Source organism: Amphiprion ocellaris, chromosome 11, assembly GCF_022539595.1.
Source record: "Amphiprion ocellaris isolate individual 3 ecotype Okinawa chromosome 11, ASM2253959v1, whole genome shotgun sequence".
NCBI classification, from domain to species: domain Eukaryota; kingdom Metazoa; phylum Chordata; class Actinopteri; family Pomacentridae; genus Amphiprion; species Amphiprion ocellaris.
Window position 1 is genome coordinate 7,467,315 of NC_072776.1, and position 27,974 is coordinate 7,495,288.

At 41.3% G+C, this 27,974-nt stretch overlaps 1 protein-coding gene across 6 annotated transcripts; it reads left to right on the forward strand.

Annotated features, from left to right (window-relative positions):
* Nucleotides 1-950: 950 nt before the first annotated feature.
* Nucleotides 951-27,839, forward strand: mid1 (midline 1). 6 transcript variants are annotated; one of them, XM_023292495.3, is made up of 11 exons: nt 951-1,108; nt 15,371-16,092; nt 17,419-17,478; nt 21,529-21,624; nt 22,224-22,331; nt 23,909-24,057; nt 24,198-24,325; nt 24,960-25,103; nt 25,614-25,775; nt 25,872-26,079; nt 26,704-27,839. In XM_023292495.3, exons 2-11 carry the CDS (start codon nt 15,427-15,429, stop codon nt 27,050-27,052), a joined length of 2,070 nt encoding a protein of 689 aa, XP_023148263.1. In that variant the 5' UTR covers nt 951-1,108; nt 15,371-15,426; the 3' UTR covers nt 27,053-27,839. The 6 variants fall into 6 exon arrangements, with proteins under 6 accessions (XP_023148263.1, XP_023148266.1, XP_035814163.1 ...); XM_035958270.2 differs by lacking the exon at nt 951-1,108 and adding an exon at nt 4,877-5,011; XM_035958271.2 differs by lacking the exon at nt 951-1,108 and adding an exon at nt 7,357-7,591.
* The last annotated feature ends 135 nt before the right edge of the window (nt 27,840-27,974 follow it).

Here is a 27,974-nt window from a genome sequence, read left to right on the forward strand (position 1 = left end):
TATGCCCAAAGTGTTAGATTTCTCTTTTCTCCACAAGTAGCCTTGTCCCTTTCCAGAAGTCTGAAAATCCATTTTTCATTTATGTTTTTGGTGTCTGGCACTGGCTATTACTTGACCAGACCCAGGCCACACAAGCTTTAAAATCGGTGCCCCAGTAGAACTGATTTAAGAAGAGTAAAAGTCTCTCTCCGTTTTTCATCCAGGCCATTTTTCTCTTTCTGGCTCACAGCACCTTTGTTGACATGTACATACTGTTAGTGCGCAGTGATTTTATTTTTTCGTGGGTAGAGGAAGAAGAACTTTCTTAAGATAAGGTTAGATCTGGCTGAAATTCTCCACTTTTTTTTTTCCTCTAGCGGGATGCACACCCAATTCCTCAAATATGATCTCATTATTGCAAGTATGGAATTGTGTTTTCAGACTGACTCATCTATCTCACAGGATGAATTCTCATTAGGGTGGAGAAAACCAATTCTGTCTTGCTTAATAGCGAGGCTTTTTTTTCTTTGCTGCTTTTCTGCCTGCTGGCTGCTGCGAATCCTCAAGCTTGAGCTTTATTTTTCTCTGCTTGGTAACACAATAGAGCTACCCGTGGCGATGAACCAAAGCCTTTTATCAGCATTATCTGGGGCTGACTTACAATATATCAGGTCCCACCTTAGACTCACATTTTTTTTAATCCATTTGTTCTCCTGAGTGCATAAAACACAAAAGGCTACTCATTAATGAAACCGCTGCCCTTGATGGAGCAAGAAAAGTGACAGTGCATATTTTTTTTTGGCTGATTTCCATGACACTATATGACAAATATCCTCCTTTTCCATTCACTGACAGCTCCTGAAAGGGTTAAGTCTTCTTCTCAGGAGCTTCACATGCTCCTGTGTAAACCTGTACAGCAGATGAGAAGCAGAGTGTGTGTCAGAGAGGTATGTGTGGGTACACACCCCAACGAAGGGGAGTGTACATGCAGACAGAACACCTTCAGCCTTCTGTCTCCTGTCTGTTTTACCTCAGGGGAAGTACCAGCTGCCTAACAGTAACACTCTGTTTTAGCCGAGTATTTATTCGCCAGGGAGAGAAACATACCGCCGCAGCCATGGGGAAGCAGGTAAGATCAGATAAAGAAACATTTAAGGGCATTTGATTAAGAGAGTTTAATAAGTGCCAAGTCTTAAATTTTGTTTCTAGTGTGCTGACAATTACTAAATGCTGATCATCTCAGACTGAGCAGTGGGACGACTGTCTAGCACTCTGCTGAGGCGTGAAAAGGTGACAGCGAGGGCCTAAATCCTCGTGCATATATGGTTTCTGGCTAAGTGGAAATTTAATCATTGTAAATCATCACACATCAATCACAGCACTCTGTCGACTTATACTACAAGAGAAATCAACGCACTGCGGTCTGCACACTCAGGAAAACACTAAATGAACACGTGCATGGATGCACAGGAGTGCACAGACTGGTTTGCACAAACAGAGGCGCTGCACTTTATGTGTAACACATTAAAGAAGTGTTGGTTGTTTGTGCTTCTCAGTGAGAAGGTTAATTTAGAAGGGGAGCCAGATCTGCCATCTTATTAACAAGTTCACTCTTGTTTGCACATGCATCACATCTGCTGACATCTTAATGCAATTCTGACGTGTCAGCTTCTGCATAAAACAGCTGCTGGGAAATTATTAAACTGGCACGGATGCTGCAATTGTTCTCGTGCTTTTGTTGTCCCAGATTTTCGAGTTTTGTGAATTTTTGCACAATAGGTTAGGGTTCCCAGTGAGCGGCACTACCACTCTTGATGTGTTTTGGTGGGAACTGAAGCAGTGCCATGTTGTTCTAAGAGAGAATAGAACGTGTAATTTTGCCAAAATAACTGTGGATCAGGAACCCTGGTGAATTCATTTTCTCTCTCTTTTTAAAAAAACAAAAAACAAAACTACTTTCCTTCATGGAAGCATCTGGATTTGCCGTTGCACTGAAGCACTGTCTTTGCTTCAGTTTTAAGAGACTAAACTATTCTTCCTTAATAATCTTTTGTGCCTGAGCTGCAGAATAATTTTCATTTAACCTTTCAATTTCATATTAAAAACCGGTTAGAGAAGATAATTTGAGTGCAGCGTTATTTCCCTGAGTGCTGGTGAATTTAATCAGTTTTTTAAAAAAGTCTCATTCTTGCTCTCATTACGTGGCTCGATTTCTTCGGTCATCGCACCGAATGATAAACAAAACCGTGTCCATTTGGGTCAGCAGTGGCAGCTCCATCAGCAGCTGCGAGCTCTCCGGGCCTCGCTGCTGTGACGGGGTGAGAGCTGTTGCTGGGTCACTCTCACTGTCAGAGCCAATAACTGCACATGGAAATGGGGTCTTGTAGGGGGGGAGGTAAACCGGGGGCTTGTGTGTGTCTTTGTGTGTGTGGACTCACCGCACCGTGCAGCTGAAAAATATTATTTTATCAGCAATACCTCTGCGAATGTTTCATCCATCTCAAACGGCAGAGAATGTGCTTCACAAGCCAAGAGAGAGGAATGCGTCCCGCACTGTCTTGAAGGAATGTCTTGTTGACATGTAGATGGAGTGTAAGTGAGGATATTCTGGAGGGCCACACCGAGCCAGCAGGAGCAGAAAGTGATCGGTTTGACTAGCTTTTAGCCTCTATATCCCAGCAATGACAGGCGTTTTACTGTATGTCTGGGTGCTTTTAACACCGGTGGTTAGAGCTAAATGCAACAGTGACAACACTGTCGCAAATGTTTTAACCTCAAGATCAAAACATCCTGCAGATGACCCAGATCCCAACAGCTGGGCTCCTGCCTTTGGCTCTGATGGTCTCCTTGGATTCATGAATGCAGCATACCACAACAGATGTTCAGACTTCCTCCAACAAACGTAGATGTGTGAGGTTTGAGCACATAGAGTCTCAGTCTCTCTGTCTAACAACGGTGGAAGTGATAGATCTTAAGCATCTTCACTGGAGACGTTTAAGACCAATCTTTTCCATCTTTCTCAGTTTGATCTGTCGGTCTTAGACCTCTTTATTGGAGAGATGAAAGTTTATACCTGCCGGCGTTGGACAGGTAGAGTATTTAATTGCTGCTGCTGCTTGTAAAGCAGAATGGACTGGGTGGAGATACCAGATGGAAGGGCGTTTCAGCGCTTCACCAGCACTGTCTTCGATAAGATAAGCTGAGTGTTGTCGTTGGGAGATTCGTGATAAAGATGTGACACGTTATTTCTCTACAGTTGATCCCTCAGAAGCTGGAAGCAATTACAGACTTCTCCAAGCAGCAAAGAATGTAGCAGGCGTTCACCACACTCTTTCAAAGGAGACTTTTTTTTTCAGGAAAAAATAAAAGCCAAGACTCTAAGGCTACGGGCCTGCGGTGTGCACTAAACATAACATATGACCTTGCTTTTCCAAAACCCCTTCACCGTTTCATTTCAGTGAGAAAACACCAGACAAGACAGTATTTCATTGTGTTGGTTTCAGCCACAAAGTACAACTGGTTTTCCTGGTAAATGATAGATGGATGTTTCCGATGGGCTACTTTTTTTTTCTCTTTTGATCTCACGCTATAAATTCATGTTAATTATTCCATGAAACCACATACTAAATAACCATACAACTTTATATGAGTGGAATACAACTATGACCATTTAAACATTAGCAGAGTGTCTTTAAGGCTCTCTAGATAGAATCCCTGAACTTTCCAAATGTGTCTGTTTATGCCAGCATTTGTTTTGATAGAACATATTAGAAAGCAGAAACAAGGGTGACAATTGAGTCTGTTGATGGCAGGAGCATGAACACAACACCAATAAAGCTGCAGCAAACCCAGAGGAAACCAATTAATTCCAGGTCAGTGCCCACAATAGGCCTATCTGCTCTGCCAGCTAATCATAAAGCACACTAAATGCATGTGGGCGCTGGCTGATGTGTACAGCAGATATTTCATACATTTCAGCTTCTGCCCTCCAGAACCTGTGATAAATAGCTCCAACAATTAAAGGGGTCGATTTTCTTTGAGATACTACCTTAAATTGCGCAAAGTAACACCTCTGTTGAAAGTTGAGGATAAATTGCAGCAAGCGTTAATTGGCTTGGTACTAACATGTTCATTCATTTGGTTGATGTTTGGATTGATTGCCGTTGCTTAGCTATGGGCATCGTGCCTATGGGATGAAAGCAATTAAAATCTTGAACCTTTGCCATAATGGGAGCAGGCTATGCTTTCATCTTATTGTTTATTGGCAAAACGAGGAGTGTTCTGGACTGTCCTAGTTAGGAAAATAATTATTGCTGCTTAGATCACTGTTTGCACTCAAAAAGACAATCTTGATGCCAAAGCACATGCTAACTCAATTAGGCGTGCACATTCAGACTTTAATTACTGTATTTTCTCAGAGTTCGATGGCAAACATAACACAGTAAAGATAGTCAGTTTTATGCCGCCTTTTTACTTGCATGTGCTCTATGATCTGATGAGTGCCATTTAGTGCGCAGAAGAACACAACATTTATTGTGGGGATTTATGGAGCTGTGTATTAAATGCAACGATGCAGCACAGCCCTGGAGACTGATCCCATCTGTTCAAGGCCTGACTGTGTCGTTAGAAACTCATCAAAACGGGGTCCCCAAGGTTTGTGCGCCCCCCTTTTGTCTCTCCATTTGTTACCTCTTTGTCTTATTGCTGAGAGGGTGGGGAGCCAGGGGCAAGAGCTCAACCCCAGAAGGCGGGGGTGATGGGCCTGAGCTTTAATGGAGATAGTAGCCATGAAATGGCCCAGTGGAAGTGACGCTTCCTGGGCATGTTTTACGCTCGCATGAGCATACGGCTGGGGCTGGGGTTGGGTGGGGAGCCTTAGTAATGAGGGAGGGAGTACAAAACGAGACTAGCCAGCATGCTACTGTATGTTTTGTTTAATCTCTCATCCATGTGCTACTGAAATAGAGCTGAGCTGTCAATGGGAGTTGCATTTTACTCCTGTGTTTTAGAGGATCTCTCTGGACTATAGCATGTAAGTCACATTTACTGCTTATTTGTGGATGCTAAGTCTGCTTGGAATGTCCTGATTTGCTTTGCTGAGCAGTTCTGGTTGCTTTGCAATTGTTCCTCCTGCTGATCAATTAGTCATGTGACTCTGCACTGCAAAAGCATTGCCTTACAATTTGTTTTCTGAATGTGTATTTGCATACTTCAGGTTGAACACATTTTTTGGAGCTCTTTGTTCAGAATAGAAACACGTTTACACATAGAAGTGGGTAAACATCAAGGTGAAGAATAATCTTGTAACATGATGAAGATGCAGTTTACAATCGTCTGCTTGCTTATTTCCTCAGAGACGTCATAGATTTATTTCTCAACCATCAAGGTTTATATAACATTCAATTTCACAGCAAATTTTTTTCCAACTTCTTATCGGCGTTTTCAGGAGGGCATTTCTGGCCCTCTCCAGGTCTTTTTCCAATTAATACAGCTTGATGTGCCAACCATCACCAACAGAACTGCCTCCGGCAGCAAATGGCCTTATTTAGTGGGGATGAATATTCATTTGTTTTGAGTAATTATTTCGACAGTGCTGTTATGTATTGATAAGGGAATATATGTACAGTATAATGCAACATATTTCCTGGAAGTCGTTTTACTAGGATTACACAAAAAAATGCCAGCATCTTGATTGTCACTTATACAAACATGTCAACAAAAATATAGAATTCTTATTGTTACCTTTTCAATGTCTGGAGCCCTATTTTATTGGTTTGCTTTGATGGAACAGTCAGTTTCTGTTTTGTCAGATTTATCACATTATGACATAGCTGATGTCAAATATTTGGATTTAAACAGTACATTATATTTGTTTTGAGTGGGTAGTTAAGCTACTAAGTAACGGGATACACGAAAATAAATGTTTTGATCAATTTTCCGGACTGAAAGCCACAGAAACTTTAGCCTGGATCAAGAAACAGGTTGGGTTTCCAGTGGGTGAGGTGGGAACAGTTGCTAAAACCACAGGGCAGACAAGTTTTCTTTAGCGGAATGATTAAAACAGAAACAGACATTTTCCACATCATGTTTACTGCAGTTCAGAGAGGGGCGTGACTTTGGATTGACCCTGAAGTGGCAAACCATTTTCACCTTTAAAAAGCACCGGCCTTAAATGTCAGGGTGACTCTAATGTCTCGAGTTTTATGGCATTTTATTGCACCGAAATGAATCCCAGTGTGAGAGTAAGTAGTGAAGTAATTATTTCACAGACAATTTGTGGATATATATAGTACTGTGTGGCCTTGGGCACGGGCAATGTCCCTTTCTTTTTGATTTCCTAGCTGTGGTAAATTACTGGAGAAGTGGAGTACAACTAAAGAATGATGTGAGAATAATGCAGATGTGCTGTCTCTGTGTTTTGCATAGAAAACGGATATGTGTTTTGCTGTTTACAAATCCATTAGTGTGTTGGTAATGTGTGCAGATTAAGCCAAGCCTGGGAGTCACACTGGAAGTCACGCTTAATTAGCCTATTGTTTCTCATTGCTTTTCAGAGTTTAGTCGTGGTCACAGGGAGGAGAGTGACCTCTCTCGGGTATTGTTGTCTTCCTAACCGTGTCTTTACACGATTCTTTCCTCTACAAAACGCTACAGACTTTAGATTGGCATGGGATGCTGGAAGGAGCTGGACAGTGACAGACAGCACTAGACTTGACTGAGAAACAAACAAGCTGTGAAGAGGGAGCTGAAGGTTTGCCAGTGAAAAGATTAGAGTGGCATTCGGCTCAAGCGCCAAGATGCATCGTTGCTCTTGGACACTGCCATGGCAACGGAAGCTTTATGCTTCCCTCTCAGTCCCCCCACTGAGTGTCCAGACTGTACCAAAGAGTCATTTAAAGATCTGGTGATTATTCATGTTGACCCTAACATTTACCTCATTAGTCATGTACAACGTAAATTACATTTTCTTGAATTCAGCTGCATGAAAGCAGACATTTTGCTGTCATCTTTGAATTTGCACACATTTGAATGGCTTTATATGCTTTTCAATGACATGCAAATAAGTAAGCTGTTTAAAAAAAAAGTCTATTATATATGTAACCTTAGCTGCTCATCTGTACAATCCCACCTATTCCACAGCACCCATTTGTCATGCAGGGCAACTCTGTTCCCTGGTGACCAATCAGGAGTGCTTCCTTGGCGGTTAAAAGCACCCCCTCACCACCTCATCGTCACATGTGATTGACAGCCTCCCACAGGAAGGAGGGGGGTTATTTACCTCCTTATGTTCTCATGGGACTAAGTTAATGATCCCAGCCAACAAAATAATACAAAGAGGGAAAAGCCTGAGAAGTCGGCGCCTGGTTGAACCATTTGGAGCAGTTTCGGCTTCTTTTAGAGAGGATTAGAGAAGAAGGGACTGTGTGAGGAGAATTTCAGAGATAGCAGTGAGACACATGAAGCAGCAGAACCCAGACAGAAAGTAGAAGCTGAAGGGAGGCTTCTGAGGAAAGTCGGTGTTTTCAGAAAAATCTCTTCCTGGGCTTTATTTCTGTATTCATCTGTCACGCTGGCTGTGGATTGTGTGGTTGACTGACTAACAGACTGCAAGGTAAAGCATGATATGTATTTCCAGTGGATGTCACTTTAAAAAGTCCCCTTTAAGTCTGTCTTTAGACTTTTAGGCTTTGACGGAGTTTTAGTGTGCTAAATCAAACATGCCTCACAGTATTCTGCATATTTTTTTAGGTCTTTATGTTTGAAATGTGGCATTTTTATTAACTTGGGTTTACAGGAAAGTGAATATCACAATGTAAACAAATGACAGTGGTGATGTGATGGTTGGCTATAGTCTGTTTTTCTCTGTGAATTTTCTCTGCAACTCAATTGAAATATTTTTATGCTTCATTTCCTGTGCTTCTACACTGCAAGTTATGATAACCCAACTACTGGATTTGCATCGGTTCTCCCGTAATTAACAGGAGGTTAATGGCTTTACATTTTAAGTCATAATCGGCTTCAAAATACTTTAGATTCTATGTTGTTTTACTTTCTCTCACATTTCTTTTCATACTTTTTGAAACCCCGCAGGCTAAACTGAAACACAAGGACTCCTGGCAGGGGTTTTGGCTTACTACTAATCCAAATCAATCCGTGCCTTATGCGCTGTGGCTTTAACCCCTTAAAACAAACATTTGCTTTGCATAGAGACACAGTTTTAACAAAACACTCTGAGCCGATGTTGCTGACAAGGTTGTCCCAGGTAATGGCATTTAACTGTCAACCTCAGACCTACATTTTCAAATGTTAAGCTAAAATCCAGAGCTGAGAAACCGATCAGACTTTATGTGATCAGCCTCACTATTTGGATGCCAGCCGTCTCAGCTAGCATGTTTGTGTTGGGAGCATTTTCCATGCAGCCAAGAACTGGTGCACAGATGCCAACAATCTGAGACAACTTTCAACACTATCGAAGTCAGCTGTCACAACCACAGCGGCACACAAACACGCATTCCTGTGTGTTTCCATTCCAGTGAGTGTGTCCACATGGAAAAATAAAAGGGTGTGACTTCTCTGAGATATAAGGCTGCTACAGAGTTTGAACGAACACACTGCAGTGCAATTTTATTGATGTCCTAATGGACATGTAAATTGCTAACAGTGTTGTGCAGCACCAACAATTGATGGTCTGTTCGTTTAGCCATGATAGAATTTGCACTAGGCCACTGACAAAGCATCCCTCTTGTCCTTTCTAGAGAGTATAATCATAATTGATTGCCGTGTTTGCTTAGGCTCTTTCAGTTGGCCATATTGACTCTTGCCTTAAGCATAAAACACATTTCCAACTGCAATAATCAAGAGTGGAAAGCATTTCAGATTTTGTCTGGCTGTGGCTGATGTTTCTTATAAATGTCATCATGCCACTTGGACAAAAAAAATGAAACAAATGTGTTATTAATGCACAAAATGTTGTTTTTTGCTCAGCTATTTGCAAGATGTTTATCTGAGGATGACAACAAAGCTTTGTCGAGAGCTGTGGCAACACGCCACGCTCCGATAGCCCTGAGTGATGACCAAACCAGTAAAAGTCCTGCCCCTTTCATACGATTGGCTAGAGCAACAATTTGCAGCCCACTTCATCTAGATGGGATAGGTACAGTTCTCAGCGAGAGGAGAGAAAAGGGTGGTAAGTCGTGATCCTCCTGCTGTTTTTAAGTAGAGGAAAGGGTTAGAGGGGTCAGAAAACTCACAAAGGGCAGAAAAGACGAGTCACTTTGCTCTAAGTTCAGACCACTGCTCTGGATCAGCTGTGCAGAGCCTGAACATCAACACTGACTTGACTTTAAAGGTGGCTCTTCCCTCCTCTGGCTTGTTTATGGCTGTAATCATGTGGAAGGTAAGTCTCAACTCAGTCTGTATTTTATGTTACTATGTCTCTGTGTTTCTCTAGCAAAACAATGAGTCACCATATGTTTCCAAGCCTACAGGCGGGGATCTGTTCAAGTGCTAAGGTTGTTTGACCTTGTTGTGTTCACAGATTCCTTCATGTTTTGTACTGTGGATAACACTTGAGGGGTAAGATGACTAAGTGAGAAGGCCGAAGGGATTTTGTAATTAAAAAGCATCAAAGATGAGTGGGAGTAGACAAAGTAGACTTCCAGTGTCAAAGCAGCTGCTCAGTGCATTTCCTAAAATACACACTTCTACATTGATTTTATCCAAAAGAATATTATATCATTTGTTGGAGCAATCCTTAAAAAGAACCTTGCAAGAATATTTCCAGAGAAGGCCGATCTTTCCCCTTTTCTAAGTGCCACATTCTCTTAGTCATCATAAAAGTTTTTTTATTACCTTCACTCAGACTTGGAGATCCAGAGCAGCACTGAGGGAGATAAAACCATCCTTTCATCCATAATCTGGCAGCCTCGTGACCTACAAAATACCATTTACTCCACCGATAAGATAAAAGATACAGACGCTTTCCTGCTGCAACATCTATATAAGCCCTGGCAGTACATCTGGACACGTTTTGTGACAGGCCTACATACATTAAAGCACATTGGAGTCTTGTTACATGAAGCTAATGAAGAGTAAAACTGGGACATTGCAGTTGAGCCGGTGGTTGCCCCTATTAATTAGTAACTTATCTTGTTCTCGTGAAGAGAAATGTTAGACATCTTCCCACCAGAGCTGTGCCTCTGATCACTAGTGTGACAAACAGATATCAAGCTGTCCCCATGGCAACACATGTGGAGGTCTTTACAGTGTATGAAGAACTGTTGCATTGGTTTTAAGAGCAGAATAAGGGGGATTTATTGAAGGGCACATTTGTGAACATTTTTTTTTATATAAGTGACTGTTAAATTTGCACAATTATAGCAATTTTTCCAACTGCAAAATGTCACCTTGTAATTTTGGCGCATTTTTTGCTAACAAAGGAAACCTCAGAGTTCAGACATGTGAAGTTGCTTCCTGTATTTTTACAACTCAGCCACATGGTGTCGCTCTCTGAGTGTTTTCCACAATAGTAAAGCATCATTCTTGTTGCATCCCATCTGCCAATTGTATGTCTTTGCATAGGGGACAACAGATAAATAGTGTTACATTTTAACAAGCTAGTTAATCGATAGTGTTGAGCTCAGAGAGACACTTCTTCTGTCTGGTCTTCTGACTAACAGGCCACGGCCGCATGCCTGGAAAGCGACATTCTGTAAAGTTCCTGTGGTTGTGGAAAGGTTACGGTGTTTTCCCGCTGCTGCCACCTGCCAAGCCGCGGAGAGGAAATGAGAGTTTGGTGCAACTTCTGATGCTGACCAGGGTGACCTGAGCAGCACAGTCTGGAAGCACGAAGAAAAATGAAACACAGGAAAAAATGAAGTCCTGTAACCGACCCATAGACATCTGTTTTCATTTCTTACTCAGCGAGAAACTCATTACAACCATTATGCAGACTAGATTATAGATTTTTAGAGATAATTTTTCAACTGATGCTCGTTATACACTCTGGAAGGAGGCTTAAGCCCACGCTTTCATTACAAGTCTTTCTTTTCCATGCATTTGTGTTTGACAGATGCGTTTTAAATTCACTAGCTGAAATGTTTAGGTTTGTAATTAACTTGTCCTCTATAATCATTTAAATAACAGTATCAGTAGCTGTTGGTCAGGGCCAGACTCCATTAAGCTAATCTCAGTAATGTGTGCAGCTGCAGATCAGGTAGATTTGTCAGTCTAATCAGCTGGCTTGTGCTGCTACAGCTGTAAATCACATTAGGCCTGATTGGGCCGCTGCTGAGCTGGCTGCTTTAGGGAGCAGCAACAGGCCACACATTGGTCACGGATACGCTGTGAAGACAGGATTACAGATAAATATGTTAGGTGCCTGCCCCAGGAAAGAAGACAAAGAGCAATCACACTCTTTCAGCGTCTGGATACGTGGTTCAGAGCCATCATTAAGGCTGATAAAAGACCATAACCAAAAGGATTAGAAAGTGCTTGAGCAGGAAATTGTCTTCGTATCTCAGACATTGTAATTGTTTCATCTCTAAATGACCCATTACTTCCTAATCGAATGAAACTGCGAATCCCAACTTTGTACTCAGGTTTGTCATTTAACAGAGAACCACACAAAGCAAAATGCATACGTTTCACAACTGACTATCTGATTTAACTTTGCAAACATGTTTGTATGGTGTGAAGTTAGCAGTCAGAGCCATGGCAGAGCATTTACACCTCGAAACTGCAGCTTATTGATGACTGTCCCAAAAATATGGATTCAGAGTTCCCTGATTTCATACGTAACAAACCTGAGGAAACAATTCTGTTAACTAGCAGGGTGATTATCCTTCTTCAGAACTGGTTTCTGCTTTTAAACATGTCTGGTTGAGATACTCCAATATTACAACTTGCCATTGTGTAAGTGTAGGTTTACAATGGCTGCGCAGTCACAGGTGAGCTGGTGTGCTTGAGTTGCAATGAATAGGGAGGGGTGAGAGGAGAGGCAAGGACTTAACCGATCTGCACATTCTAGAGGAAGTAGTGGTGTAGAGTTACATCAAAGGCATTCAAGGTAGGAAGGCAAGTTCTAATGGAAGAAAACTTCTAAATATGAAACTTTGATAGAGTTTAATCAATAATTTTAAAACTCACGAAGCACCTTGAATTTTACCTTTTCTGTGCAACATATAAAATGTACTCTGGAATAAGAACGTGTACGGATTTTTTAATACATAGAAATACTGTCAGTTTTATGATATGAGGCTACATTTTATATGAGATTCTGGTCTTTGTATATCATGATACAACTTTGGTGATTTTCTTGTCTTAAATGCTGCATTTCAGTTATGAAGCTACTTGATTGTTGTTGTTGAAAAGTGAACAATGGATCTCTTTGGTCATCGTATTTAATGCCTGTTTATCTTAAACTTCTGAATACCAGAATAGTTGTATAGCAACACCATATCAATACACAATCTAATGGTTTGGATATGTGATATGGCTCAGCTGTTTTGAAAGTTAATCAGATTTTATTTACATGATATTAGATGGCCTTGAATGTTAGACTTGGTGACGAGTTCACTGGCCTCTCTTAATTAACAGCTGCACAAAATCACCTTGCAAATCTGAAATTAGCAACATACTTGTGAATACTTTCAATTTGAATGTGAAACACAAAAGTGCACTAAAGAGATGAGCAACAAGCAGCAACTGAGCTATGGATTCCTTTGGTAATCATCCCAATTTTTTCCCTAATGTTTACTAAAAGGTGTTGCTCAGTTCTCACTGATCTCCTTCCAAGTTGTAGAAGGAACCCCGGGAATGCCAGTCACTTCTCCATGTGGCTTCCCCAAGTAATGTAGCTTGTACCCACAGCTTTGTCTGAACTTTAGCATGCTTTAATATTTACAGTGTTGTATCTGTCTCTCAGAGAGGATAGTCACACTGGGGACTCCTTTGAATGACAGGAGAATTGAAAAGGAGCTCAGCAGGGGTGTGTCTGGAAATAGAGGCACATGGTAAGCAGATGGTACCTCGGCGATTCCCACATGAAGGCCAGCTGTGACAAACTTGGATGTACTGGCAGATAATATCACGGTGCGTCTTCATTTGGGATTTGGTCGGAAATTCCGCATCGCCTTGTTGGATGCTGAGAGAATCATCTGACCTCATGTTACAGATGGGTCCTTGCTGCCTCTCAGGCTCCTTCTCATCTGTGTTTGTGTCTTCAGTCTTTCTCTTTGAATTCAATGCCTGGTAGGATTGCCAAGAAGAGTCATAGTCCAAAGCATTGTGCGGCTTGAAGCAGAGGGACAGTAACACAAGGAAACCTGAAACTGATCCTAAAGCTTTGAATTTCTGAATGGGCAGGGCTGAGGGGACACTGACCTGCCTGTGTGGACGTGGGCTAGGGCTCTGCTCATTTGCTGGTTTTGACTCTCTCTCTCTCTCTCTCTCTCTCTCTCTCTCTCTCTCTCTCTCTCGCTGTCGTCTGCTCTCTCTCTCTCTTCTTCCAGTACCGGCCAGAGCTCCAGCTGTAGGTGGAGCTGGCTTTCCTGGAATTGTCGGGCAACTTTTCCTGTTGTGCTTGCTACCTCTTGCTCAATCTCTTGCTTAATGACAGCTCTGCAGCAGGACGACTGGGGCTGTGAAGACTTGTACCATCTGGATGCACATCTCTACAGCATGCTGGAGTTTATGACTGGTGCATTTGTTATTATAAACATATTTTCATGATTCAGGTCAGAAGTTTTCCTTCAGCAAAAATGTCTCGGCAGTGCAAAGTGGGGCGAAATCCATCGGTGGGTAAAGTAAACTGTATATGAATGGACGAGCTTTCAGGAGTGCGTAATGTACTTGGGGGCTGTAACGCAGTTTGCAGGGGCTTTTTGCTACAGTGTTATTTTACAAGCTCTTTGTAACTTCATGATATTTTATACCACAGGCGATGACATAAGCGGATTAGTGACTTTGCATTGTGTTTGTGGTACAAAGCTCTTTATTCAGTTTGTGTTTAGGGTGAATCAACAACTTAACCTGTTTGACGAGACCTGCAGAGGCAGCGTGTTGTAACTGATAGCTCTGCTGAAGATGATGTGATGTTGTCTTGTGTCTCAGAGTGAAACATCAAATGAAATGTTGGATAAGTAGTTACATCTTTAGAGATTAATTTAGCTTTTAAACTCTTAAACATGCACAAACAAGTTCCGGATTCTGCACAGCAAACATAAATTAGAATTGAAGTAAAAACCAACTGTGTAAAATATAGGAAATTGTTAAAGAAAACATCCTAATACCAACTTCTAAACAATATCTGTTCCAGAAGGCTTAATGTCTAACATGTTTTGTTGAAAACAGAGGGATTTGGATGGTGGAGAGCTCGTCTTTGATCCTCAGTTTCTAGGCACCTGCATTCGTCGCTTTGTCTGTAAAGAACAAAATAGCAAAGAAACAAAGGCCCACAGATGCATCCCCAGTCACATGAGACAAGTGCAACAATTGCTTCTTGTCTTGTACAGTACGGTGGGATAAGTGAACGTCTGTGAAAATTTGAATAAAAGAACAAACCCAGGTCTGTAGCTCAGAGGTAATTGCTGTATCCTCACAACTTCAAAAGGCTACTTGTGCCCGAATGTCCTGATAATGAGCTTTTGCCTTCTTCACACATAATGAGTGGAGGTAGGGAGTTCACATAGAGAGACGCTGTGAGCACAGTGTGTCCACTCGCAGCTGGGGTGTCTAACTGGCCGGGAACAAAGGCTTAGTGTCTGTGATGGTGTGGAGTCCCAGCCATCAGCAAGCAGGCCAATAGACTTCTGCTTGGCTGAGTTGTCAGTCCTCACTGGCCTGCTGGCCCACGGACTACGCTACAGAGCAGAACACATGCGGACAGGCTAGACTATTCCTGTGCCAAATTAAAATGAGTCGCTGCCGCATTCTTTAAGCAGTAAGCTCAGCCATAGAGGCCTAGCAGATCCATGTTTATGTATTGCATGCAAACACGTGTTTTCGCTTTAGTATTCTCCCATAGTTGCCCGTTTTATTTTTCCAATTTGCTTCATTTCCATAATCAGATATCTCTCCCTAATATTTACATAATATTTATATTCATGTTTTCATCTTCAGCTCGCAGTGGAAATCAAATGAAGCTGAAGATAGAGATGAATAACTTATCATTAATGCTTTATAATTAAGCCAGTATGTGTGATGGCTGTTTATTCTTTTTTTTCAAGTATGCTTCAATGTGGACAGTAAGGTTACAAGTAACTGTTGTTTATTTATAAATTACTCTCAGAGAAATAATTTGTTTGCATCTTAACTTAATTAATAAGCAACTTATTAACAATTTAGCTTCTTTCATTACATTTTCTATTTCGATTCTGTCTCCTCTTTCCAGATAGCTGATCAGCTTCCCTGGATTTCGCTGACAGTCCCACTTCGTTTTGCCTGAAGATGGAAACACTGGAGTCGGAGCTGACCTGCCCAATCTGTCTGGAGCTTTTTGAGGACCCGCTGCTCTTGCCCTGCGCTCACAGTCTTTGTTTCAACTGTGCCCACCGAATCCTGGTCTCCCACTGCACCCCCAGCGAGCCAATTCAGTCCATCAGCGCCTTTCAGTGCCCGACCTGCCGCTATGTCATCACCCTCAACCAGAGGGGCCTAGAGGGACTCAAACGCAACGTAACCCTGCAGAACATCATTGACCGCTACCAGAAGGCTTCCTTGAGTGGACCTAACTCCCCAAACGAGACCCGGCGTGAGCGAGCCGTCCCCGACAGCAGAGCCATGACATCTCCCAGTGACCGGGTGCAGTGCCAGTTCTGCGAGCAGGACCCTCCGCAGGACGCCGTGAAGACCTGCGTCACCTGCGAGGTGTCGTACTGCGAGGAGTGTCTCAAGGCCACCCATCCCAACAAGAAGCCCTTCACGGGCCACCGTCTAATCGAGCCCTTGCTGGACTCCCATCTGCGAGGGCTTATGTGTCTGGAGCACGAGGACGAGAAGGTCAACATGTACTGCGTGACAGATGAACAGTTGATCTGTGCATTGTGCAAGCTGGTCGGCCGACACCGAGACCACCAAGTGGCAGCCCTCAGCGACCGATACGACAAACTCAAGGTAAGGAAACAAATTTGCAGGGTGAGGGATTTTACAAGGCAGTGACAAAAGCATCCCCGCTCATGTTTAACCCCACAGTATTCAACGATGATTTGTGCATTTGTCAAAAGCCTCTTCTCAGCTCGTACATTATCACAGTGTGATAAGTGCTCAAGCTGATAATGAATTTGTTGGATTTTCATTTTATGATAAACATAGGGGAGCTTTTGCTTGATTTTGGCAATGAAAAAATGTGCACAGACACGGAAATAAATCATAGTTGATAGCCCAGACACATAAAACTAAATCTCATTAATTGCTTTTTTGTGCAATTTATCTTTTATTTAAGCAGTGTAAGAAATTACTGTATGAATGATGTGCTACATGAAAAATACACGATGATTTTTCCTACAAGCACTAATATCATATAATGTTATGGCAAGAGAGACGCATCTGCACCTTTTGATGTTAATCAGTTATGAAGCAAGTGTTATCTTTAAGCAGATCTACAGTGGCACTTTGCAAACAGCACAAACATCCTACGGTAGAATAAATTAGTGTAGAAGATTACTTCTGTATTCAGTTAGACATTACAATATTGTGTGAGTTGCAGGTTGACTGTCACTCTTAAATGTAATGGCACCAGGGCCAGAAACTGCTTTTACAGTTTTAGGTTAAGAGAAGCTGCTCACTTTCAGCAGATGGGCTGACATCAATAAGACATGAGAAGACTCTTTTAGCTGAAGCATAAAAAGCTGGCTCCGCTTTCCTTTCATTGTAAACTCAAACGAGAAATTTAGACTTAGTGGGTCAGTATTTTGCCAACTCACTCAAGGTGTCTATTGTGGCTCCAGCAACATCACAGGATTCTTTAGTCCACTAAGAGACAGCTGTGCCACGAAGCTTTATTGTGACGCCTTTAGCACAAAAATAGTACACAAGGGAGTGAGAATTTCTTTCACATCATTAAACATCTCCTTTTTTTTTACATTTGGGAATAAGTCTTGAACTCAGATGGATAAAGCTTTTCAGTTCAGTGAAAGTTTACCCAAGTTCATCCTAAACTTTTTTCCAGAGAATTGCATGGCATAGACTGCATGAAAAATAAAGAGTGTCCTCCTTTTTTTTCCCAAACACTCACAGTCTTCATGCATGACTCACAAAGGGATGGTTTTATGTATCACAAGTAACACTCAAAAAAAAAAACCTTTTGTGCCCATTCCTTTCTTTCACAATGCTTGGTCACAGTGGGATTGGTATGCAAACAATCTTTTGCAGTTTGGGAAGATAGGTCAGAGGACCAGTCTTAACCTCTCTCCTTTGTTTGATCATGCTGTCATTGTGCAGAAATCTCCTGGCCGCTTTCTCTGTGTGGGCCGTGAACATTCACACCAGGAGGCAGACCAGGTGATCATTTCTTTGATTACACATTCGGGGCAGATTTATTAGACGGATCCGCCGAAACCTGAATGTCACTTTTCGAGGGATCAGCCAAAATCAGTGAAATTGCTCTGCTCTACTTGAGCGATACTGACTAATGTACATGGAAGCGTGGTCTTGGTGCTACCAGTTAGGACTGTGTTTTTATTACTTTATGAGGTAGTTCATGTGCTCACTAACATTACAAAAAGAGCAACATCCCCCAGATGCAGTTGCACTGTTGGAAGCCTGAAGTGAAAGAGGAAACAGCAATTCCCATCTTAGAGAGGCATAATTTGTTCCTCATGGCATGCAGGACAGGACCCAGGTGGCATGCAGCTGAGCTTGTTGGTAGATGATGGTTTTTTCTAGCATATGTTTACAACCACAGTGCCGCACATTTCTCAGAAATTCCCACACAAAGGGACACTATGACATTGTTAAGACGTGGGTGCATTTGTACGATGCAGTGTTATTTCTTCTCCCTGATCTGGGCGTTATGCGACATGATTCTGGTTTGGCATCACGTCTATAATTATCTTTTCCGGCATATATTTTTTATGTCGATGGATTCTTACCCGAGTGAGTTGGAGCATGAAGTTAAAACCCCAGTTTGCTGCAGAACCTTTGTAAATAGACAAAAACAGTGAGGCTCACAGGCATTTCAAAATTAGATTTTAAGTCGAATAAATTTAAACTATGAGAAAGAACCGATCTAAATAGGAAGAACATGTAAACTCAACAACAAGAGCAGGGGAATGAATATAAGAACCTCCTGTTGTGAGGTGACAATACCCATCAGTCATCTACAGTGCTGAAATATTTAGAATAAATAAATAATTAAGATCTCCTCTGGTAATTGATTGAAGTCCAAAGAGCTCATCTCTGTGCATCAAAGTTGTATAGTTGGAAGGCTTTTCCATGGAACTAACCCCCTAAAATGGCTTAGATGTAACTCTACACCCTTGTTTCATCTACAATACGTGGCTCTGCATTGTCCTGCATTTCTCTTCACGGACCAGTTCCCACTCGTAACAGCTGGAGCTCAGTTACCTGCTGAAATACTCGAAACTCTGTAGACTCTACACACCACAATAGCCAGTTGCAATGTTGGACTAATTCAGCCATACATGCTTAAACTCAAATCGATTCTGAACAAGAATAATGATACAGAAAGCACCATTCTGCAAGTTGACAGGACTGTTTCCTTAGGTTTGTTGCATAAGAAACATTTATTTTGCTTGTGATATATCTTCTAGCATATGGACTCTCAAAAGGGGCTTTAATATCTAAGTTAGTCGACAAAAGTATAGAAACAATTCCCAGCTTAAACCTTTCTAAGCTTTTTTTTTCCAAATAATATTGAAAAAAGCGCTTGTATTGTATTGCTTCAGTATTGCTTCCATCTCTGAATGGAATAACAGTTACATTTTCTTTTTAACTTTCACATGATTATGTATTTTAACATTCCACACATTGGGCATCTGGGCAAAAATACATCATGTTTGAAAGACAACAATGGCCCTCTGATTTGGTAACTTGCAGGGTCAGCATGTCAGTTGTAGTATTTCTTAAACTATATATTCGTAAACTATAATTTCTCCAAGGTGACATACTGTGAAAGCCTAACAGTCAATAGACTGAATGCATAGTACGCAAAGCATCTCTGCTCTCCAACCTGTTTAGCAGAAGACCAAATGCGTCATTGCATTCAGACCTCCCGCCATGTTGAAAAACAAATAGTATTACATATTTATTACCACATTGTGTCGTCCACTTCATAGAGATACAAGCATACAATATGAAACACATTCTGTGGCGGGTAATTAGGTGCAATCTCTCATTGAAATGAATTCTACACGATTTTAATTTGAAACTGTGACTGACAAGTCCTTTAATAGGCCTTTTTCAAAACTGACATTTCATCATGTCAGGAAAAGCATAGGTGTTACGCCTACTGTGACACATAAAAGTTTCTACCACTGAAATAGGCTACACTGTACAACACTAGACAGCATTTAGCAGAAATCAAAGTCGCTTGTCTTTACAGACCTATTATTTGAAATTATGATTAGATGAGAAACCCACCCGTAAAATTAAGTACCTATAAAATGCATGGCAAAAAATATTAATTAATTCGGTGCATATTTTTCTTTTTTAAAGTTATTTTTTTGGCCTTTTTCGCCTTTATTCGATAGAGGCAGTGGAGACAGACAGGAAAGGAGGGAGAAGAGTTGGGGGAAGACATGCAGCAAAGGGCCGTGAGCGGGAATCAAACCCAGGCCGCTGCATCAGGGACCAGCAACTGTACATGGGTCGTCCGCTTAACCCGTTCAGCTATCCAGGCACCCCGGTGCATATTTTTCTAATAATATATATGTACATTAGACTACTGCACCACTATACAGGTTTCTGATTCAACAGAAGCTTAAACTGCCCTCCAACAAAGTAAAACAGGACCAGTGGTGCTCACAGGATAAAGTGGCTGCCAACAGATAAAGTTTCTGATGTTGACACAGGATAAACCTCTAAGTCCTGACGGTGACCTGTCAGGACTCTGAAAGGAAGGAAGAGAAACTGGCCAACGCAAAGGTGTGGGACCAGAAGCATTCACATACAAAAGGAAGCTGCTATTCTTTCCTCTCATCAGGTTTCAGTGATTTTAGGAAAGAGAGGTCCATTAGAGAGAGCTGTCTAAACATGTGAAACGCATTAATGCTGTACAAGAAGCTCTATTTTAGATACACCGAGGAAACCAGTGCACCAAAATGTGAGCGTAGAAGAACTCACACTTTCTGTCTTTTCTATTTACTCTGCGTGGGTATATTTGATATAGCTCCCTATAGCCTTTCACATTTACTGTTGTGACTACATGCAGCATCATTTTGATTAATACGTTGTGTTTCATGTGTCAGTTTTGAAATTGTGAACTCTCCTCACCTGTACCTGCAACACAGCATCTGAAATGGCTTTCATCACATTCTTTTCCATATGAATAAATCATGTTCATGAGGGCAGTAAAATAAAGCCGCTGCTATTTTAGTAGGCGGTGACGCACACACCTTATGAAATCACAATGTGAAACATCTAATATGAAAGAGGACTCCCCACTATTTGCCTCGAGCTCCGGCTCTTTGCAGACTTCTCATACCTGTTTGCTCTCATCTTTGAGTATTTGCAGTTCGGATTGTATTTTTTGGTGTTTGTGACAGGTTTTTCGAGGGGGAAGTTTTATGATATTTATCTTTGAAAATGTGCACATGAACTGAGCATTAAAGGCGTCTCACTTTTTTTTCTGCATCTCTCAGTGCTGTGCAGTTTAAACCCAGAGTCAGTCATTCTTTGACTATAAATATTACAGATCCATCCACTTATATAATTCAAGACTTTTAATAATAGTCTAAAACAAGCAGGGTTCTCTTTTTATCTGATTCACTTGAAAGCATAGGCGTCAGAGAGCAACACAAAATATGATTAATTTAGATTTTATTGGCTGGTATTAGTGTGTTAAAACACCTGAGGCATTTTCCACACATTTGCTAGTGTCAGTTTTAACTGAAATCATTGATTGCATACTTAAACACATGCATGCAAATGTGCATTAATCTTTTATTTAGGAAGAACAGCGCTTACAATATTAGAGGACATTTTGTACCATCACAGAACACCATCATCATGCTACCCAATTACAGCAAAGAGATGAAGTTTGAAACATAAGCCTTTGATCTGAGTCAGTGATTAACACAGCCAAGGTTTAGTTGCCCGAATCACTGGCAGATGCTCCGCTAAGCTCCGTGGCCTCAGCCGGCAGTATATGGGATCTTTGGCACACACTGGGGGGGACTGGGGGGCTTCACACTGATCAGAGCCCAAAACATGGCCACTCATATCCAGTGGCAGCCTTGTGTGTCCTCCTCTCCAGATATGGTCCTTATGTTCCCGTTCACCTAACACTCCCCCCTAGATTTATTCAGCTGTTTACAGTTTGATGGGGGACAGCGCGTAATGAAATATTCCCTTTCAATTTTGTTTTTGCAGCAAGCCTTGGATTCCAACCTCAGCAATCTAATCAAGAGGACCAGTGAGTTGGAAAGTCTGATGGGCAAACTTATCCAAACCTGCCAACATGTTGAGGTGAGGTTGTTTATCTGTTCCCGTTCAGGTGGGGGCTCGCAGCCTCCGTGGCATTTCATGGGCAACAACTCATTAAATTATTAACACCGTGATGAATTACTGTATCTGAAAGCGGCATTTTATCATGTCAACAAGATTGAGTGCTCATTAGTCTGTAGATCAATAATTTATGTCACATGCTTGCAAATTGAATAGTCTTCAGAGCATGTGTAGGCTAAATATGAATGTGCATACAATGTAAATATTCATAAACACATGAAGCAGATGAAAGATAATTGTGGTGTATTCCATTTAGATTCTAGCAATTATTTTGCCTCACTGTGCATTTTAATCACCCTTGCTTAGTATAAAGTTTTAAAAACAATAAAGAAATCTTGTTTTGGTAAATCTGAGTGTCATCGCCTTCAATCTTACATGCGTGTCACATAAAAGAGAGGCAGAATTGTCCTCTTTTTTTCCTCGGTATCCTCTGTCTCAGTGGGGTTTGCATAACTGAATTGTGCCGTTGTTAGTGCATGCTGTAATGACTTCAAAATTGCGTATAGTTGCAAATGAGCAAGCGAATAAAATGACTGCCTCTTATCTATATTTCTGTCTAGGTAAATGCATCGCGGCAGGAAAACAAGCTGCTAGAAGAGTGTGACCTGCTGATTAATATAATACAGCAGCGAAGACAAATCATAGCGACCAAGATAAAGGAGGGGAAGGTATTCTTTATCACCTTTTGTATCTCGATAACCTTTGTTTGTTTGTTTATCACCTTGTCCGGGCTGATAACCTTGCCTCCACACACACACACACACACACACACACACACACACACACACACACACACACACACACACACACACACACACACACACACACACACACACACACACACACACACACACACACACACCTACATGCCCGAGTATGCTGGTCTTATGAGAATATAACCATGACAAATCACTGTTGTTGGGGAAAAAACATTTATCTTCAAAATGTTACTGCTTAAAGTGAGGGCAAGTTTGAAAGAATCAATAAATCATTTTTTTTCTCAGAAATGAAAAGTTGAACTCCTAAGCAAAAAAAAAAAAAAGAAACAACTTTTGATACTACAATTTTAGTTTGTCTAGTTTGACCAGCAGCTTACGGTGGCTAACGTTAGCAAACTTTAGACAGATATTGTTTTCTTAACTGACATTACTGAGGTCAGTTGACTAGCTATGACATACACTACATTTTATTACAAAAGCAAAAAGACGGTATACGTAACTCGTGATATATTTGCCTAATGATGATATTTCAATGCAACTGACCGAAGAGAAACTTTGGATATAATAATAATTTAAAAGATCCTATAAATTTAAGTGAAATGCATCTGCAGTTCCTAGTTCTGGCCACAGACAAGTCCTCCAGCCTGCACCACAACATCCATAATTTGTCCCTTTCCTCTGATTATGACTCATCAGTTACCATAGAACCACTATATTTTTCCTTTCTTTGGCTAGAGTCATGCACAAAAACAACCAAAGATTTGGTTTGGGGTTTTGGTTTTGGCCATAAACATGTTGTTATGGAACAGTCATGGTTAAAGAAAAACATTGAATCTTGGTGCAAATTGGGAACAAAACAAACAGTCGTCTTTTAAATGGCTTGGTGTACTTGTCTGAGCATATTTATAGGCTATGTGAGCTGATATAGACACCAGTTTATTGCTTTTTTTCGTCTTCATTAACAGTATTCCTCTCTGGAGGTCTTCTGGCACAGTGTCCATACATTTAATGAGAATGTGCCAGGTCTCTTGAATGGTTTCCCTTCCTTTTCCCCTGCTAGATGCCCTTAGAAAGGTGGTGGCATGCTGTGCAATGTTCAGTGTCAATGTAAAATCAGCCCTGCTTCCTGTGATGGGCCTCTCTGGAGGAGGACGCTTTCCTTCCTCACCTCGTGCCTCGTGTCAGGTTGTGAGGTTGCTTTCAGCCGCTGAGCCACTGAGGCACAGAGGGCAGGAGAGGGGGAGGCCTGGTTGCTATGACAGTGTTATGAGAGATGTTTCACAAATACACCTCTCATAAGTTCAGAGGTATAAATAAATAAATAAATAAATAAAAGGTTGGCGCTCACAGTCCACACGGAAAATCGGATTGTCAGTGCTGTAAATCTAATTTTCCCTCAGCAAGACTGTCTAATTGGCAAGGTGAAAACCAATCAAGCATCTGGCAGTGAGGTGTCTCATAGGTCACACATTCGTTGGGTGTTTACCAAGCTATTTGTCTGTCTGCATATCTTATTTTCTGCACAGTCTGTGAGGCTGAGGAAGCTCGCCCAGCAGATAGCCAGCTGCAAACAGTGCATCGAGAGGTCCTCGTCCCTCATCGCTCAGGCTGACCAAACTCTCAAGGAGACTGACCACACTCGCTTCCTTCAGACGGCTAAAAGTATCTGTGAGAGGTGAGGGACCTGTGAAAAACAACCCTAACAACAAATTCTATAAAACTATCGCCACTATATAACTACACTATTGCTACTATATAACTACAAAGTCTATAAAACTATCGCCATGTCTTAACATATGTCCCTCTTTATCATAGAGTCTCTATGGCAACAGCGTCCTCCCAAATCCTGTTACCAGAAATTAACCTGAATGACACCTTTGACACTTTTGCTTTGGACTTCACAAGAGAGAAGAAAATGCTAGAAAGCTTGGATTACCTCACTGGTGAGTCAAGTCTTGCATGTTAAGCACCCAATATTTCATAGTTTGGCTCAGAAGCCTATCCAAAACTGACTATAATCTATTTCTTGTTTAGAATATACTGCCTGATGGGGTTAGTTGTGCATTAGCACACTCTGTAATTCCTCAAATTTAATTCTTAAATGACTTGTTTGGTTCCTGTATTGAAAAAAACTGCACCTAAAATAATCCACTCCTTATCCCCAAATGATGGATTTATAAAATTTAAAGGCTTTGGATGGGAGCAGGGTGTTATTATATTTTAACGTTGTGCCTGTTAGCGAGTGGCAGCAAACTAAAAAGCTCACATATTTAAAGGCAGCAGCGGTTTTATTTTCTGCCGAATGAAACAGGTTTGATTGTTTATGCTCGGCCCCTGTTGTGCAGCGTGAATTTAACTCAGCATGGGGGCTGCAGCTCTAATAGCTGGAGGAACTCCAACGTAGATTAATTACACTTGTCAGAATAAAAAACACAAATGAATGGTGCTATTTATCCCCCACTGGTTTCTACACCATAGTTTTTGTTTGTTGTTTTGATGCTGTTGTGTGCAATATGAAATCCACTCAGCTTCCATTACTGTCTTTGGAAACATTTGCTTTTTGTTTTCTGTCTGCAGCACCAAATCCGCCAGTAATCCGCGAGGAGTTATGCACGGCTTCGTATGACACGATCACAGTTCACTGGACATCAGATGATGAATTCTCTGTTGTATCGTATGAACTTCAGTACGCCATCTTCACCAGCCAATCGAACGTTGTCAGTAAGTCTATAAGTGTGGTGGAAAGTATAATATTTGTAGTGAAAAACATGACAATGATGGAGGGATATGAAAGGGATTTCTGTGAAGGACTTTTTTTTATATGTTTAGTGGGGGCTATGTTACAATATCCAAACATAATATTGTGTTTTAGCAGCAGGAGAGGAGAGCTCTTATGGATAATGAGATGTTAACAAAATACACTGTTATTTGTGCAGCCTCTTGGAAGGGATAGAACAATGAGACTGGATTGACATCCAGATGCATCTCATAAACTCAATATTATCTGAGGGTTGAAGTGTGCAGCAGTCTGTTTCCATTGATCTCTCCAATGCAGTCACAACATGCTCGATCAAGCAATCTACTCTCTGCTTCAGTACTTAAACACATTTGCATGAGTGTTAATGTGACTCTGTTTAATGAGTCAAAAACAGCATAAAACATTCAGTTCAACTATCTCACCAAGAATTTGCACGATAACTTGGTTTGTTCTCACTGACTTTCTCTCTGCAGGTTTGTGTAACTCCGCTGACAGCTGGATGATAGTACCGAACATCAAACAAAATCACTACACTGTGCACGGACTCCAGTGTGGCACCAAGTACATTTTCATAGTGAAGGCCATAAACCAGGCTGGAAACCGCAGCAGTGAACCGGGGAAACTCAAAACCAACAGTATGTCAACAGCTGCACGGAATTACTCGTGTTACTACTTTATCCTTGAGAATTTTAATGAGTGCATTTTACTGAAAATGCCTGTTTTATTTTAAGGTCAGCCATTCAAATTGGACCCGAAGTCTGCTCACAGAAAGCTGAGGGTGTCCCACGACAACCTGACGGTAGAGAGGGATGAGACTTCGTCCAAGAAGAGCCACAGTCAGGACCGCTTCTCCAGTCATAGCAGCTATGGCGTCACAGGAAATGTCTACATCGACAGCGGCCGCCATTACTGGGAGGCTCTGATAGGAGGAAGCACATGGTAAAAACAAACAGTTTTTAGACACTTTTAGCACTTGGGGTGACAGTGTTACTCTATCGGATGGTTGGTTAGTTCATTGCTTTAGTTCAGATTGTAATATCTCAAGAAATATTGAAAAGATTCCCATGAAATTTGTTACACACATCCATCCATCCAATATCTACACACCGCTTAATCCTCATTAGGATCACCGGGGTGCTGGAGTCTATCCCAGCTGATTTAGGACGAAGGCAGGGGACACTCTGGACAGGTCACCAGTCTATCACAGGACTATGTATAGAGAACAACAGCCACACTCACACTCAAACCTACGGACAATTTAGAGTTACCAATTAGCATGTTTTTGGACTGTGGGAGGAAGCTGGAGTACCTGGAGAAAACCCACGCATGCACAGGGAGAACATGCAAACTCCATGCAGAAAGAGCCCAGGAAGGCTGAGGATCTTCCAGCTGCAAGGCCAAAGTGCTAACCACCAAGCCACTTAAGCAGCCTACACACATTCATGCATTGCTAAATTTGCCGTTTAATATTTCTATTTATTCCCTCATGGATCATGTGTCTGAATTACAATGCTGGAAATGTGCCCGTATTTATGATTTTGCACTTTTCATTGGTGCACACAGGTTCGCAGTGGGCATTGCTTACAAGTCGGCACCAAAGCACGAGTGGGTTGGCAAAAACTCGGCCTCCTGGGTACTGTCTCGCTGCAACAACTCCTGGGTGGTGCGTCACAACAGCAAGGAGATGCCCATCGAGCCTTCGCCTCACCTGCGGCGTCTCGGGGTGTTGTTGGACTATGACACTGGGTCTCTGTCTTTCTACGACGCTGTTGGATCGCAGCACTTGTACACGTTTGACATTGCCTTTGCGCAGCCAGTGTGCCCTGTGTTCAACGTGTGGAACAGGTGTTTAACAATCCTCAGTGGACTGCCGATCCCCGATCACTTAGAGGGAACAGACTACAACAACTGAAAAAACACATTTTCTTTTTGTATCCAAAAAGAGACCAGACTGCCTGCACCTGTTAAACTGTGATGACCACATTTTTTATGGTAGGAAGAGAAGAGAAAAAAGAAAACTGTTGTCAGACGAGATGCAATGACCTCGGTGTCCATTCTTAAGCAAGCCTATGTTGAAATTAATGGGAATAATTTAAGAAATATTTTCAGGCACTTGTAAATGTATTTCTTTGCTTTGCACATTTATGCACATTGCTCTGCTGGGTGGTTTTAACGGTTTACTGACATTTTTAAAAAAAAACTCATGGAGATATTTTCAAATGGGCTGCATATTTTTTTTAGCATTATTTTAAAATTCATATTACACACTTTTGCATTCATGTCTTGTTAAGGTCGATGATAAACCTTGAACAGCAAGTGACAAGAGGGACTCTTTGGCTTGAATGATTCTGGAAAGTTAATTTATAGACTGTTAATGTTTTTAAAGATCGTTTTAAGTCATAGCACTTTGATAAGACAGAGTTGTCACTATAAATGCATTTCTAAGCCACTTCTACTGTAATACAAATGTTTACTTGTCATTGTATTCTAAGGAAATTTCACTTAAATAGATCCAGAAACAATAGTTAAAAACTGTTTCACTTAGAAATTCTAATTTGCAATCAGTCACTTCAGCCATTTTTAAGTATTTATCTGTAAATGTACTGTTTCATCTCCTCACAGTAGTGATTTCCAAACAAACCTTCATCACAATGTTCCCATTTAAGTTCTAAGATTTAATAAAAAATGACTTCACATAATTACCTGTGTGGCTTTCCTCTTTGTTGTACTGTGAGCTACAAATCTGTCCCAGTAGGATGATAATTTAATACAATGTACACTTGTTGTTTACACTCATTTATTTTGGATTCTTCATTTATGCCTCAACGAGCCTT

Coding starts and splice junctions, on each gene's coding strand:
- mid1 (XM_023292495.3), top strand. CDS start 15,427: ATGGAAACACTGGAGTCGGAGCTGACCTGCCCAATCTGTCTGGAGCTT. Junction 24,326..24,959: donor AAGCTTGGATTACCTCACTG/GTGAGTCAAGTC, acceptor TTCTGTCTGCAG/CACCAAATCCGCCAGTAATC. Junction 25,776..25,871: donor GGGGAAACTCAAAACCAACA/GTATGTCAACAG, acceptor TTTTATTTTAAG/GTCAGCCATTCAAATTGGAC.